Raw genomic sequence first — 13,372 nt, forward strand, 5'->3', positions numbered from 1 at the left:
TAAAAATACAAGCATGATGAGCTCGGTGATCACCGCCGGAAATCGGGTTGCGTGCCAGCCGGGCAGCAGCGGATGCAGGTTGCCGACACAGGGACGGAGATCGATTCGTCGACATCCCCGCGTCGCGGCCCAGGCCTCCGATCAACCCTGCAAAGGGTGGGTTGGATGCTTCTTAAGTAGGTCGCATGGTGCCCTCCTCGTGCTCTTTCTCCGCCCCTTGACTCCATGTGTATCGCCCCGGACTTGCCAGGTGGGAAGACCTCCCCTTCGTACGACCATGTGTTGGCGTGTGCCTAGCCGGCCTCCTGGCGCTAGGCTCCACCGACCCTGCCGCAGCAGACTCGGTGCAAGGCGGCGCACTTGACCAGTTTTTGGCCGAGAGCTCCACCAGCATCAAGGGTGTGAAGGGGTTGTGCGAGGGGGAGTGCTGCTCCACCTCGATGATGAACCATACTCTTGCCCACCCGGAGAAGTCCAAAGACAATCATGCTCGCGACCTTGGTTTGTTGCTCCTCAAAGTCTCCGGTCGCCTGCCACAGATGCCAGTCGAGATCCATGAACTCATCATCCCTACAGGTATCAAGGCCGCTCCTGCCCCCACTACGAGCCCCAGTCCGAGTTTTTTGCTCCCCACACCCACACCCAAGGCACCGATCAGTGCTGTCAAGAGCACGGTGTCCAAGACCATTGCTCCAATCAAGGAAGCTGGCAAGAAGGTGTGCCCGTGTGTTTATGGGGGATGCCATCTTTGACCCTTGCTGCCTGATGCAGTGGATGTGTTGTATTACCGAGGACTGGATCGTCTAACAAGCAATGAGCTTCTTACTGTCATCCCTCACGCTCTCTTCCAGGCCGCAAAGACGGTATCCCAGGCAGCGCCCTCCCCTCCTTCCAAGCCATCGGCTCCTTTCAAGTTTTCTGGCTCCATCAACAAGGGCACCCAGGTGTGACAGCGTTCAGTAGAGGAAGCCTTGTGCCTGGTATGGCGCACGTTTGCTATCGTCCCTCCTTCCACCGCGTTCGATGTGAGGGAGCTATTCTCAACTGTGATGTTGCCTATCATCACAGGGGGATCTTCCGGAGGGCATCGCCCTTCCCACACCCAAGGGAGCCAGCAGTGGCGGGGGGTTCCCCTCGCTGCCTTCGCTGCCTGGCCTGATGTCTGTGCAGGAGAAGGGGAAGTCGGAGGCAAGAGCTGACCAGGGGGTGGCATCAAAGCTCGTGTCCAAGATTCAGCCCCCGAAGGGCAGCCGGCTGCAGTCGGGGGTTGAGGACGCGGCCGGCAAGGCGGCCGACGCGGTGAAGGATGCTGTGCCGTCTCTGCCCACCCTACAGTCCAGGGCCAAGCAGGCGGCGCCTTCCCTGCCATCGCTGCAGTCCAAGGCAAAGCAGGCGTTGCCGTCCCTGCCCACTCTGCAGTCCAAGGCTAAGGAAGCCGTGCCTTCTCTGCCCACTCTGCAGTCCAAGGCCAAGGACGCGGTGCCTTCCCTCTCAACCTTACAGTCTAAGGCCAAGCAGGCGGTGACGAGCAACACGCCATTGTCAGGCGACGGACCCTTCAGCTTCCTGAGCAAGAAGCCGCAGCTGCCAGACGCCGTGAAGAAGGCGGCGAGCGAGACCAAGGCTGCCCTGCCCACGCTGAAGTCCAAGGCGAGCGGCGCCGTGAACCAGGTCAAGGATGCGGCCCCCTCCGGAGCGGGGCCCTTTGACTTCCTGACCGCCAAGCCGCAGCTGCCCAAGGAGGCGGGCAAGGCGGCGGACGGCGTGGCGTCGGCGGCCAAGTCGCTGGCGAGCAAGGCCGCCGACGCCGGGCAGAAGAGCACCGGCCAGGGGTCGAGCTTCCTGGACGCCCTGACCACCAAGCCGCAGCTCCCCGCCCAGGCGCAGAAGGCGGTGGAGGGCGTGAAGGCGGCGGCGCCCAAGCTGCCGAGCGCGCCCCAGCCCGGCGGCGGGGGCGGGCTGGGCATGCTCTTCACCTCCAAGCCCAAGCTGCAGCAGCGGGTGCAGAGCGGGGTGGCGAAGACCCAGGCCGCGGCCAAGTCGGCCCTGCCCGGCGCCCCCTCCTCGGCCAAGGACGCCGTCCGGGCGGCGACGGGTGCGGCCGCGGGCCTGGGCGCCGGGCTGGCCTCCCAGGCTGGCAAGGTGGGCGACGCTATCTCCGCGCCCTCGCTGCCCAGCCTGCCCGACGCAGGGGCCGCGTCCAAGGCGCTGTCCGACGCCGGCAGCGCGGCGTCCGGCGCGCTGAGCTCCGCCAGGTCGGCGCTGACCCCTCTGTCGCCCGGCAGCCCCCTGCCCCAGAGCGTGCAGAGCGCAGCGGGGGCCGTGGCCAAGCAGGCCAAGGCCGCCGGCTCAGGTCAGGGGGTGAGCCTGGGTCAGCGCTCCACGCAGGCGGGCGCGGTGGTGGCCGTGGAGGTGGCGGCCGTCGCACTGGCCACCGCCATCGTCGGCGGGGTGACGTCGGGGGGCAAGGCCAGCATGCCCCGCCCCAAGACCAAGTCTGGGACACGCATTTTCAGGGGTTGAGTGACGGACACCGAGCGAGAGGCATGGACATGTGCGCTTTGAACGAAGAATGTAAGGATGAGTGTGGAGGGGGGACGGCCCGAACGCATGCAGGGGGGGTCAGATCAGGAGGAAACCCTCATGAGCTGGCCGGGGATGTCGGGTGGTCGCTGCATGCACGAGCACACCCGATCGACCCCAGTCTTCAATCTTGCGATCAGATGCAATCCGCCTTGAGGTTGCAGCCTGCCCTGAATCTCGGGACTCCACCGCTGAGAGCCGCTCGCCCGCACCTGAAGCGGTCCAGGGAACTCCGGACCATGGCCGCCAAGCGCGTGCTGGTCCCCATCGGCAATGGGTCCGAGGACATTGAGTCGGTCACGCTCGTCGACGTCCTGCGACGGGCGGGGGCCGAGGTAACGCTGGCCTCGGTCGAGTCCGGGCTGGAGGTGACTTTTGCCCGGAAGGTCAAGGTGCTGGCGGATGCCCTGATCGGGGACCTGTCTGGTCAGACATTCGACCTGGTAGCCCTTCCTGTGAGTGGCGGCAGCGGGGGTATCGGGCGTGCAGCTTGTCTCACCGGCAGGTATCTGTCGAGACCACCATGCATTGACCTGTGTAGCACTCTGTACTGGCCAGTTACGCCTGAGGCATGCAGATCCCACCCTTTCCCTGGGCGAGGTCATAATCACTCTGCGCAAGTCCACGACAGGGGGGTATGCCTGGCGCAGAGCGCCTGCGAGACTCGGCGGAGCTGCTCGTCATCATGCGCAAGCAGAAGGAGGAGGGCCGACTGCTGGCAGCAGTCTGTGCCAGTCCCTCCGTAGTTCTGCACCACCATGGTAGGTGGAGGCACACGGAAGCTGCACAAGGGTGCCTGCAGGTGGGAACCTGCTGTACTGCACATAGGGGTGAGCCACACATCTTCCGAGACCCGTGCAGGGCTGATTGGGGATGCGCCCGCCACAGCCCACCCGGGCTTCTCGGGTGCCCTGTCCAACCAGGAGGCAGTTCAGCAGCGAGTGGTGAGATCGGGTACGGTCATCACGAGCAGGGGTCCCGGGACGACGCTGGAGTTTGCCCTCCGGCTCGTTGCCGAGTTGTACGACGAAAAGAAGGCTCTGGATGTGGCGGGTCCCATGGTTGTTGCTGCAGGCTGGGAGAAGGCCCTAGAGTAGATGTATAGACATGGAGAGAGCATGTGGAAGTCTACTTCCCCCAGTGTAGTGTGAGCTGTAAACTCTACAGAGCCCATCAGCGCAGTTCAAGTGACTTTCTGGAGGAAAGCCCGCCTGATTCGTCGCGTGAGATCTTGAAGAACAATGAGACTCGAAATCAACTATCCACTCAGCAGCCCGTAACAGCCGGACTCAAGCGGCATCGAAATCTCACACATCCATCAACTACACCGACCTCACTCTGTAAGCGCGACCATCTGACCTCGTTTCACTTTGCAGCCCAGGTCCATAGGGGGCGGTGGGTCCTCGAAGTGGTTGGCGGAATCGAGCTGCATGGATGCCGGCAGGCACGCTGTGGAGGAGTTTTCTACTCCCACCAATACTTCGGCGTCTCGCGAAGATGGAGTGCGGGTGTCCGCAACGGTACGTAGGTCTTCCTCTCCCTGGCGGAAGTTGGGTGTCGGAGCTATTGAAGTCGACTTCATGCGTTCCCTCCCATTCCCTCTGAGCAGCCATTCTTTACTCCAAGAGCATTCCAAAGCACCCTAGAGTCTCCTGGGACCTTACAACGACACGGGTCCCTGGATCCGCAAGGTACGCCCTGATTGAGCAGCTGATCTTGCAGGCAGCCGGCCAGATCTAACCCAAGCCATCACTGTCCGGCACCCGCTTGCACGACTGCTCAGATGGGAGCAGAAGGGGCTCGGTGGGCTGGGCCGAGACGGACGTGGCGAGGCAGTGCCAGGAGCTCCAACACCAGCTGACCAACGCCCTGGCAGCACTGGAGAAGCGCAAGATCCAAGCCGAGATGCTGCAGTCGGAGATGGACTGCCTCAAGTATGACAACGGCTCTCTGGAGGAGCAGCTTGGCTCTGCCAGGGCAGAAATTGCAAGCCTCAAAAGCCTGAACCAGGACATGGCCGTGGAGATTGAAAATCACAGGATGCTGCATAGGGTGAGCTGGCACTGGATGGGGGCCATCCTGGGGCTACCACTTTGTCGGGAAAGTTATATCGGTCTTCTTGCCAATGTGTATTCGGCATCGATTGCATCCTTTGCCTTCCTCCACAGGGTCTGGATGGCGACGTCTTGCAGCTGCGCAAGGCAGCGGCCACCCTGCAAGCCCAGCTGGAGCCGAAGGCCACCCAACAGAGTCGACGTGGAAGGGAGAAAGATGAGGCTCTCCTCCCGGCAGCAGCAGCTTCAGAGGGCCAAGACACGGCACCCACGAAAGGCGTTGGGGAAGTGGGAGGTGCTTCAGCCACCTCTCATTCTTCTGCTGGAGCCGATCAGGTATGTAGATGGAGGATTATCAGTCCACAAGAGGCATGAAAATGAGTGTGTTACCCTACCTCCAGGCCTAAAGTACCTCAAGCAAAGGAGTCCCCGCATGTTTCGTCATACGTAGCTGAACGGAGCTTTGATACACTATTTTTGCACCCAGTACTGACCCGGCATCACCTATTCATCCTCTCAGGAAGCTCAGCGCGACCTGCAGCAGGTGGAGGAGGCCAGGATCGCAGCTGAAAGAAGAGAGGCGGAGTGCAGGGAGCAGCTCTCCTCCGTGCAAGAGGTGAGGTGCTCCGCTCATGTGTCAAGTTTGTGGAGGCTTGGGCCCCTTCCTGTGTCAAGTTTGGGGAGCCTTGGACCCCTTCCTGTCTGCTGCTTGAGGTGACAGCGCATTGTCAAGGCCAGGCAGAGCAAGATCTGTGACCCTTCCCTTCTGTCGTCCCCTCGGCAGGATCTCATGCAGTGCCAAGCGACGCTTGCACTGCGCACCCAGCATCTCGAGAAGGCCAAGAAGGATCTATCGGCCGCGGCACAGGATCACAATGCCATGGCATCCAAGCTGGCTGAGGCCACTGCTTGTATCCAGGCACTGGAAGCAGGTATGCACTGCAGGGTTGGAGCGAGCAGAGAAACCCGTTTGCTGAGGGTACATGTTTCCATCTCTAGATGTTGTTTGGCACTGTGGCTTCCAGTTTTTCGATGCACCCTTCCCTTGCCCTTGCAGAGGCATCGTCCAGCGCCGCGCAGCTGGAGACTCTGCAGTCTCTGCTGGATGCATCATCGGTTGCAGCACAAGCCGCGGCAGCCGATGCCACCAGCAAGCTCTCTGCTCTGCAGAACGAGCTGGAGCGGGCCACAGCTGGGCTGGCCGCGTCACAGGCTGAACTGGTTGACGCCAGGGCTGGGCTGGCCACTTCGCATGTTGAAGTGGCCGATGCCAGGGCTGAGTTGGTCACGGCAAAGGCTGAGCTGGCCAACGCCACATGTGAGCTTACAATGTCAAAGGCTGAGTTGGTCGAAGCCGGCGTCAGGCTTGAAGCCCAGGGGGACCAACGCGCTGCGCTGTCGGCCAGCCACCTGTCCGCCACCGTGCGACTGGCCGAGGCCGACAGCCGGGCGATGCGGATGGAGGCTCGGGCGGCGGAGGCTGCGGCGGCTCGGGACGCCGCGGCAGAGTCGGAGCGGATCTCCCGCGAGCGGGCCCGGTCGCTGGCAGTGGCGCTGGAGACGATGCGCTGTCAGGCCTGGGCCTGGGTTGAGGAACGCGCCGCGCTGGAAGAGAGCGTGGAGGAGCTGCGCGCCGAGCTGGCCGCAGAACGCGAGGAGCGGGAGGAGCGGCTGGTGGCCGCTCGCACGGCCGGCGCTGCGTGCCACGCGGCGCTGGCGTCGCACCTGCGCGAGGAGGGCGGGGAGGCCGCGGAGCAGCTGGTTCTGCAGTGCGGCGACCTGGCCGCCCGGCTGGGGCGGGAGAGCGCCGCGCTGCGCGTGGCGCGCGCCGAGGCGGAGCGTGCCGCCGCGATGCTGGAGCTGGAGAGCGCGGCGCGCCTGGAGGCAGAGGCCGAGGCGGCCGAGGCGCGGCGCGGGCTGGAGGCGGCGGGGGCTGGGCTGGCGGCGGGCGCGGCGGCGGAGCAGCTGCTGGCCGCCTGCCGCGCGGAGCTGGCGAGCGCGGCGGCGGCGGCCAAGGCGGCCGATGCGCGTGAGGCGGGGCTGGGCGCCGAGCTGGCGCGGGCCAAGGAGGCCGCGAGGCGGGAGGCGGAGAGCGCGGCGGCCTACGACGCAGCAGCCCTGGACCTGGAGCTCACGCTGTCGGGCGCCGAGCGCGAGGTGGCGGGGCTGCGGCGCCGGCTCGCCGAGTCGGAGGCGAAGGCACAAGAGATGGAGGCGGAGGCGGAGCGTGCGCGGGTGGCCGACAAGGAAGCAGCGCAGGCACTGGAGGCCCGGGACTGGCAGGCGCAGGACCTCCTGCACCAGGTAAGCCGGCGTGCGGGGTCCCAGGAGTGTAGTCGAGGGTCTGTGTTGCCTTGCCGAGCCGTGCACGGCCCGTGGAGTGCCAGTATCTGGGGGCAGCGCTTCCCATCACGGATTGCATGCGTGCCCAATGCATGCGCTAAACCTGTGCCGAGGGCGTGCAGGTGTCAAACCTGGTGGAGCTGGCGAAATTCCAGTACTCCCGCTTGTGTGAGTTGGAGAGCGAGGAACTCAAGGAGATGGCCAGCGCAGCGCCCAAGGACGCCCTGCCGGGGCTGCCTGCGGCAGATGCCGCCTCTCCAGCCCGCCCACCAACTGGGCCTGAGGGCCGCGGCCCGGCTGACGCTGCGGCCAGTAGCCTGGAGGCCAAGCCGCGGCTGGACGCCTCGAGCTCCCTAGAAGCGGCCCTGCATGCCATGCGCAAGCTGCAGACTGAGCGGGACCTGCTGGTCGACAGCCTGAAGAGGATGCAGCCGGCACTGCGTGAGGCGCAACGCCGTGAGAGGTAGGCAGGGAAATTGAGCAGGAGGCATCGTGGACATGTGCCCCTGGATGGCTGAGCGTTGGGTGTGAGGCAGACTCTGGGGTGCAGCCCTCTCTGTGGTAGCAAAGTTTGTACAGCGCTACGCTGCATGGTATCCCTCCGCCACACATCCGCACTGTCAGTGCTGCAACCCACGCTGGCTGAGGGATGCATGCCGTTTCATCCGCACAACCCCTGCTCGGATAATTTGCAGGGAGACGGCTGCCAAGCTGGCCAGCAAGGAGGAGGAGGTGGCGGTGCTGAGGAGCGCAGTGGCCGCAGCCACTCCCCCGGCTCGCCCGCGCATCCACCTCCCCGCCTCTGACACCTATGAGGGCAGCGAGAACACGCCTCCCCCAGACTCCTTCCCCAGGGGGACCGCACGCGTGCAGACGCCATCCCCGGGGCCCGTGCCGTTCTCCCCGTCGGCGTCGCAGAATCTGGCGCCAGCGCAGCAGCAGCAGGACTCCCAAGGGAAGCTGAGCGCGCTGGGCCGCCTGGTGGAGAGGCGGCGAGTGATCAAGACTCCCGTGGAGGACGGGAGGAAGAAGCGTTGGTCATCATTCAGCATGGCGACGTATGACCGTCTGCAGAGTCCCTAGGTGCAGACTTGACCATCTTGCATTGTTTCTTGACTGCATTGGAATGTACAATGTTCTTGCACACGAACGGACCGGCTATCAATCTATAGATCATGGTGGCTACCCCGCAAATGAAAGTCACAGAAGGTTCAAGGTACCTCTTTGCAGACAAGTACCAGACCCCTCCACCATGCTTTCCTCCCAGGCGAAGTGCAACCGCTTTGTTCAAAGCAGGAGCAGATGACGACAGACTGCCATACCGTGTACCGGAGGTCGTGGACGGTTATCCTTCAGGACAGATGCAAATGTGCAGCTGTTCCCATCTTGTGTAACCTTACATCATCATCCCACCGATGTCGACCATCCCGGCTGGCCAGGACGAGCCCGTTCGGGGGTGGCGTCCCAACAACATGCCGACACCCCAGTCTTCCCCCAGCAAGACCACGCAGAAGGTGCTGTCACGAAAGACATGGAAGCGAATCGCGGTCTCGCTTAGACTCTTGGCCGTGCTCCAGATCCTGTCGGGGGTCAGCATGATCGTGCTCGCGATCGTTCTGCAATGGCCTCCGGGAGATGCCCTTACCCTGTAAGTGGTAACAATGCCGAATCGAGTCCTGAAGATGACTCGCACACTGCGATTGCTTACGACTTGAATCTCTGCGGATCGGCGCCTGAAGCTCTTGTCTCGCTCCATTGACTATGAATGTCCTTGACGTTGGCAATAGGGAACACAGGCGGTTGATGCTCAATGCATGCACGATCCTCCCGCTGCAAGCCATTCAAAAACTCCGCTGCTACCATTCCTGTGTCTGCACATATCGCAGGGGACTGTGGATAATCGGAGGCTTCACCATCGTAGCTGCTGTCTTTGGATTCATTGGATCTGCGCGTGTGCGGTGCTGCCTGGGCCTGCACGCCGTCCTGAGCGTCATTGCAGGGTTGGGGCACCTGGGCCTCGTCATCTACCTTTTCGTCGACCCAGCCGGGGCTGTCCAGAAGCTGCAGGACTATGCCATCGACAAGGGCCATGCCCCCAGGTGAGATGTAGGAGCGCCTCTGGGTAATCGCTTGGCGTCGATGCCTGGCACAGTTTTGTCGCTGAGATTAGGCAGGTACTCTGACAGGCAAAACCCAAATTCAAGTCTGCTATCCACCCGGCCAAAAATTGAGGATTCGCTGGTATTTACAACACCATTCCATTTGGTTCCAATCTCCTGTCAACCAGCCGTTTTTCTCCCACATCCAGGTCCTCCCTGGAGAAGGCGGTGAGCATCGGGCGCTGGGTCCTGCTGGGCCTGCTGTCCCTGCAGGCCATCGCCGTCATCTTTGCCCTGGTGGTGCGGCGGGTGCTGCGCCGCCGCGCCTACGAGGAGTTCAAGGACGTGGAGGCGCCGTCCCAGCAGGACCGCCGTGCGCAGCGCGAGGCCGACATGCAAGACCTGCGGGAGAAGGTGCTGGGCAGCCAGCACGCCCTGGCGGGCGGCGCGCCGCCGGCCACTGCCCTCGACTTCAAGATCGCCACGGTCGCGGCCGCAAACCGCGCCGAGCTCATGGGGGCCGAGGACGGGAACCTCGCCGCCGTGGACCCCCGCACCTCTGCCGTGGCTCCGCAGGCGGGCGGTGCCCCTGCCCCACTCTCCCGGTGCGTAAATTCGTGCTCTGGGTCAGGCTGGCTCTGGTCATATGGGGAGGCACCAGACCTCATGGCCCCGCATCTTCTCAGCTCACCCTCCTCGCACTTCTCCACAGGCCCATATCTGCCTGGACGTCAGAGCAGCATGCCGAACCTCGTCCGCCCAACTTCAAGCCCAGCTGGACCAGGTCAGCTGCGGCTGCCGCGGCGCAGACAGAGTAGCGGCACGGCCTCTTCCACGAGCAGCACTGGAAAGTGCCTCGTGGACATGTGTGCTCCGCAATTGGTCGAGCAGACCCCCCTGGATGTCGGGCTGCTTACCAGCCTGCAAATCTATGTGTTATAGCCAAGCTGTTATTGGGTTCGCTATCCAAGGCTCGATGCCCGGTCAGGCTCATGCACAAGTGCATGGCCGATCAACAAAGACTTGGCTTGCACACTGTGCATGTCTGGGACCCCCTGCCCAGCCCTGTGGACTGTCAGAGCAGTGTCAAAGGATCGTGTTTGCAGCAGAGGGCGGCCTGATGCATGTGACAGCAGGCAAGTAGTGACATAAGCATGGCATGGAGTGACAAGGGGCACAGCGTCCACGCCAGCAGGCCAGCAGTCACATCGCCTGGAGGTCGATATGTGCTCCAGATTGCGCGGCCACCTCTTTGAAGCTGGCAATATCCTGTGAGGCGATCGATTGTGCGGGCCTTGACACATAGGGGCATCGCCCAAATGTGGGAAACCCTCAGCGGGCACCACCGGTGACAAAGGACGTACGCGGTGGCACAGGCACGCTGAGGTTGGGAGCAGAGTGGCGCCCCTTCATTTCCCCCCTTTCAAGGTCGTTGTCCGCCTGATCGATGATTTCCTTCTCGCGATACCACCCTCTGCCATGGGCTCTAGGCATGAGGACTCGGCCACCGGCGTTTCCCCGTTGTGCAAGCAGCCCTCGGCAGGGGCAGACCGCGCCCCATTCCCACGGAACACCCCCACGCCTCACCACTGGAATGCGCCCCCTCATCGCTCCGGCAGGGCGGTCCCCCTCTCCAGATTCGCCTTGATCTCCGCGGTGTACTTGCCGAACGCGCGGTCGATCTTCTTGTTGAAGTGCGCGTTGCGGGGGTTGATGTAGTCCACATCCTTGGCGTCGTCGAACGCGCGCCGACGGCTAAAGTTCCCAGCCTTGCGTTGCCTGCGTCGGGGTTTGGAAGGGTGCAGGCGCTGGGGCAAGAGGAAGCGGGGGAATCAGCAATCGACCCACCAGCAAAACCTCCAGTTGGCACAACCAGTGTCAACACTGCCTTGCACACATCACTGCATCCCCAAGCACATCAGGAAGCGTCACGCAGCCAGCAGGCTCCCCCTTCCTCTTGCTCCCCCGCCTGACCCCTCCGGCCCACCTGTCGTTGAGCTCCGCGACCATGCGGGCGACGCCTGCCTCCGACACGGCCCCCTGTCCGCCGTGCTTGAGGCTGTCCCCCGCCCGGTAGAACTCCGGGTCCGCCGCCTTGGCGGCCTCGTACTCCTCAGCCGACGGCTTAATGGCGGCCGTTCGCCGCTCGTAGGCGCCATACAGCGCGGCCTGGTTGAACGCCTCCCAGCCCTTGGGCGCCGGGGTCTTGCGGGTCTTCTCGTAGATGGCGGCCGCGGTCTCCGCGGTTTCCAGCCGGTGCGCGTGCTCTGGTCCCAGCCCCAGCCTTTTCAACTCCTCCTCCTGGAGGTCATGGGTGGAGGGCCTGATGCCCAGGGCAATACACGTGGTCACGCTGCAAACCCAGCTGCAACCCCCTTCCAGGCACATGCACCAGCCCCCCTCCCTTGCTGCTCGCACCTGGCGCTTCTTCTTGTCCTCATACCACTTGCGCTTGGAGGACTGCGGGTCGCTGACGGCCTCCGCCTTCCCCTTCCCCGCCAGCTCCTTGCGCTTCTCCGAGATCACGGCGCCCTCGTTGGCTTTCCTGGCCTGCGATGGGGCAGGAGCACGCGGCGGTGGGGCCGATGGTATGGTGCAGCCTATTGGCCACCTGTCAAGCCCAATCGCGTGCCCACAGAGCCCCGCCCCAGCCCCATCCACAGCCTCCACCTCCCACCTGGCGCATACGCAGCTTCAGCTCGTGCAGCCTTCGGGCGCGGGGCGGCAGAGAAGCCAGGTCGATCTCCTCCCCCTCCTCCTCCTGCTGCGCAGCATCGCCCGGCCCAGCCCCACCGGCGTCTGGCCCGTCGGCACCCTGACCGGGAGGCTGACTGGGGCCTGCATCTCCACCTTCATTTGCAGCTCCCCCCACCGCCCTTTCCTGCTCCTCCAGCTCGCGCAGCTCATCCTGGGCGGTCCGGTATGACGGCGCTGCTGCGGGCCCACCGCCGGACGGCGCCCTCAGGGCCTGCAGCCGCTTCAGGGACTCGGCGTTGGCATCCACGGCGTGCGGCTCAGCTTTCAGGCTTGCCAGCTCAGCCTTCTCTGCCCTGACCTTGGCCAGCAGCTGGCGCCTGCTGGGAAGCTGCATTTACAAAGAGGATGGTGGGGGGTAAACCATATTGGAGCTGGCCGAAGTAGCACTGGGGTAACCCGTCAACAGAGAATGAAGAACACAGCACCGGCCAACAAGGTGAGATTGACAATGAGCAATCAATCCACAGCCCAAGCGTTCGACTTCCAGCTCGTGCCAAGCCTTCATCCGTAAGAGCCGCGCCCAGCACCGTACCTCCCCACAGTCCGCAATTTTGATGACGTGCGAGGTCTTGCCCGTCCTTGACCCCATGGCCTCCATCTTCTTCACCAGGGAGAGGCCCTCTGTGACCTTGCCAAACACAACTTCAAGAGGGTTAGGGGGGGGGGGGGGGTGGACCATGAGAGGAGGGAATGAGGAGCTGCATACAGTCCATCCTGCAAACTGGGACCCACTTTGCTGCCCCCTGACCCTGCCCTTCAAGACTTGCATTTTACCACAGACATTTCCAGCAGATCAGAAGCCACCAGTTCACACCTACCATGCTTGCCGTCCAGCCAGGGGCAGGGGACTGTGCATATGAAGAACTGAGAGCCGTTGGTGCTAGGCCCAGCGTTGGCCATGGAAAGAATGCCGGGCTCGGTGTGCTCCAACGCAAAGTTCTCGTCCTCAAAGGTTGGGCCGTAGATGGAGGAGCCGCCAGTGCCATCCCCCTTCTCCATGTCACCCCCTTGGCACATGAAGTTGGGAATGATGCGGTGGAACTTGGACCCCTTGTAGCTGAGGAGCACCCCCTTGGGACTCACACCTCGCTCCCCGGTACACAAGCACCTGAGGGAAGGTGGGACACGGCCAGGTTTGAGCGATCTTGGAGAGCAATGGTGCCCAGCAATCCCCCCTACTGCACCGTCGTTTCGAACTGCTCCTCCTCACCGGAAGTTCTCGGCTGTGCGAGGGACCACATCGGCGAACAAGGACATTGCAATGCGCCCGAAAGCCTCGCCATCGACTTCTATGTCGAAGTAGACGCGGGGGTTGTCGAGACTATCAGCAGAGCCGGCCATGGTGCACGCCCGGGCCCTCCGGGCTGATGAATGCTCGCAGTGCGTGTGCCTGTAAGACAGCCGTCTGATCAATTATTGCAAAATATCAGAGTCTGTGTCTGGTCGGGATTCCTCCGGCATCTGGAGCGCTGTGAAGGTGTCGCCACGTCGGATGCGACCCCATTCCATCGTCCATCGATGGGAGTCGCTCGGGGC

General features: G+C 63.3%; 5 protein-coding genes across 5 annotated transcripts; 4 read left to right on the plus strand and 1 right to left on the minus strand.

Annotated features, from left to right (window-relative positions):
* Nucleotides 1–225: 225 nt before the first annotated feature.
* Nucleotides 226–2,523, plus strand: F751_0876 (hypothetical protein; the record flags this gene model as incomplete). Its single annotated transcript, XM_011399929.1, has 4 exons — nucleotides 226–250; nucleotides 337–716; nucleotides 852–944; nucleotides 1,171–2,523. 4 exons carry the CDS (start codon nucleotides 226–228, stop codon nucleotides 2,521–2,523), a joined length of 1,851 nt encoding a protein of 616 aa, XP_011398231.1.
* A 299-nt stretch (nucleotides 2,524–2,822) lies between these two features.
* On the plus strand, nucleotides 2,823–3,680 carry F751_0877 (Chaperone protein YajL; the record flags this gene model as incomplete). The annotated part of the gene is made up of 3 exons (XM_011399930.1): nucleotides 2,823–3,038; nucleotides 3,215–3,344; nucleotides 3,445–3,680. 3 exons carry the CDS (start codon nucleotides 2,823–2,825, stop codon nucleotides 3,678–3,680), a joined length of 582 nt encoding a protein of 193 aa, XP_011398232.1.
* Nucleotides 3,681–4,013: 333 nt separating this feature from the next.
* F751_0878 (hypothetical protein) lies at nucleotides 4,014–8,063 on the plus strand (the record flags this gene model as incomplete). Its single annotated transcript, XM_011399931.1, has 8 exons — nucleotides 4,014–4,107; nucleotides 4,367–4,635; nucleotides 5,158–5,253; nucleotides 5,422–5,569; nucleotides 5,695–6,455; nucleotides 6,672–6,941; nucleotides 7,094–7,443; nucleotides 7,676–8,063. 8 exons carry the CDS (start codon nucleotides 4,014–4,016, stop codon nucleotides 8,061–8,063), a joined length of 2,376 nt encoding a protein of 791 aa, XP_011398233.1.
* Nucleotides 8,064–8,452: 389 nt separating this feature from the next.
* F751_0879 (hypothetical protein) lies at nucleotides 8,453–9,897 on the plus strand (the record flags this gene model as incomplete). The annotated part of the gene is made up of 5 exons (XM_011399932.1): nucleotides 8,453–8,628; nucleotides 8,867–9,079; nucleotides 9,289–9,493; nucleotides 9,557–9,684; nucleotides 9,792–9,897. The coding sequence occupies 5 exons, from the start codon at nucleotides 8,453–8,455 to the stop codon at nucleotides 9,895–9,897; spliced, it is 828 nt and encodes a 275-aa protein (XP_011398234.1).
* Nucleotides 9,898–10,683: 786 nt separating this feature from the next.
* On the minus strand, nucleotides 10,684–13,177 carry F751_0880 (Peptidyl-prolyl cis-trans isomerase 1; the record flags this gene model as incomplete). Its single annotated transcript, XM_011399933.1, has 7 exons — nucleotides 10,684–10,858; nucleotides 11,067–11,380; nucleotides 11,498–11,629; nucleotides 11,757–12,164; nucleotides 12,369–12,478; nucleotides 12,655–12,944; nucleotides 13,047–13,177. The coding sequence occupies 7 exons, from the start codon at nucleotides 13,175–13,177 to the stop codon at nucleotides 10,684–10,686; spliced, it is 1,560 nt and encodes a 519-aa protein (XP_011398235.1).
* Nucleotides 13,178–13,372: the final 195 nt, after the last annotated feature.

This window comes from Auxenochlorella protothecoides (genome assembly GCF_000733215.1).
Source record: "Auxenochlorella protothecoides strain 0710 unplaced genomic scaffold scaffold118, whole genome shotgun sequence".
NCBI lineage: Eukaryota > Viridiplantae > Chlorophyta > Trebouxiophyceae > Chlorellales > Chlorellaceae > Auxenochlorella > Auxenochlorella protothecoides.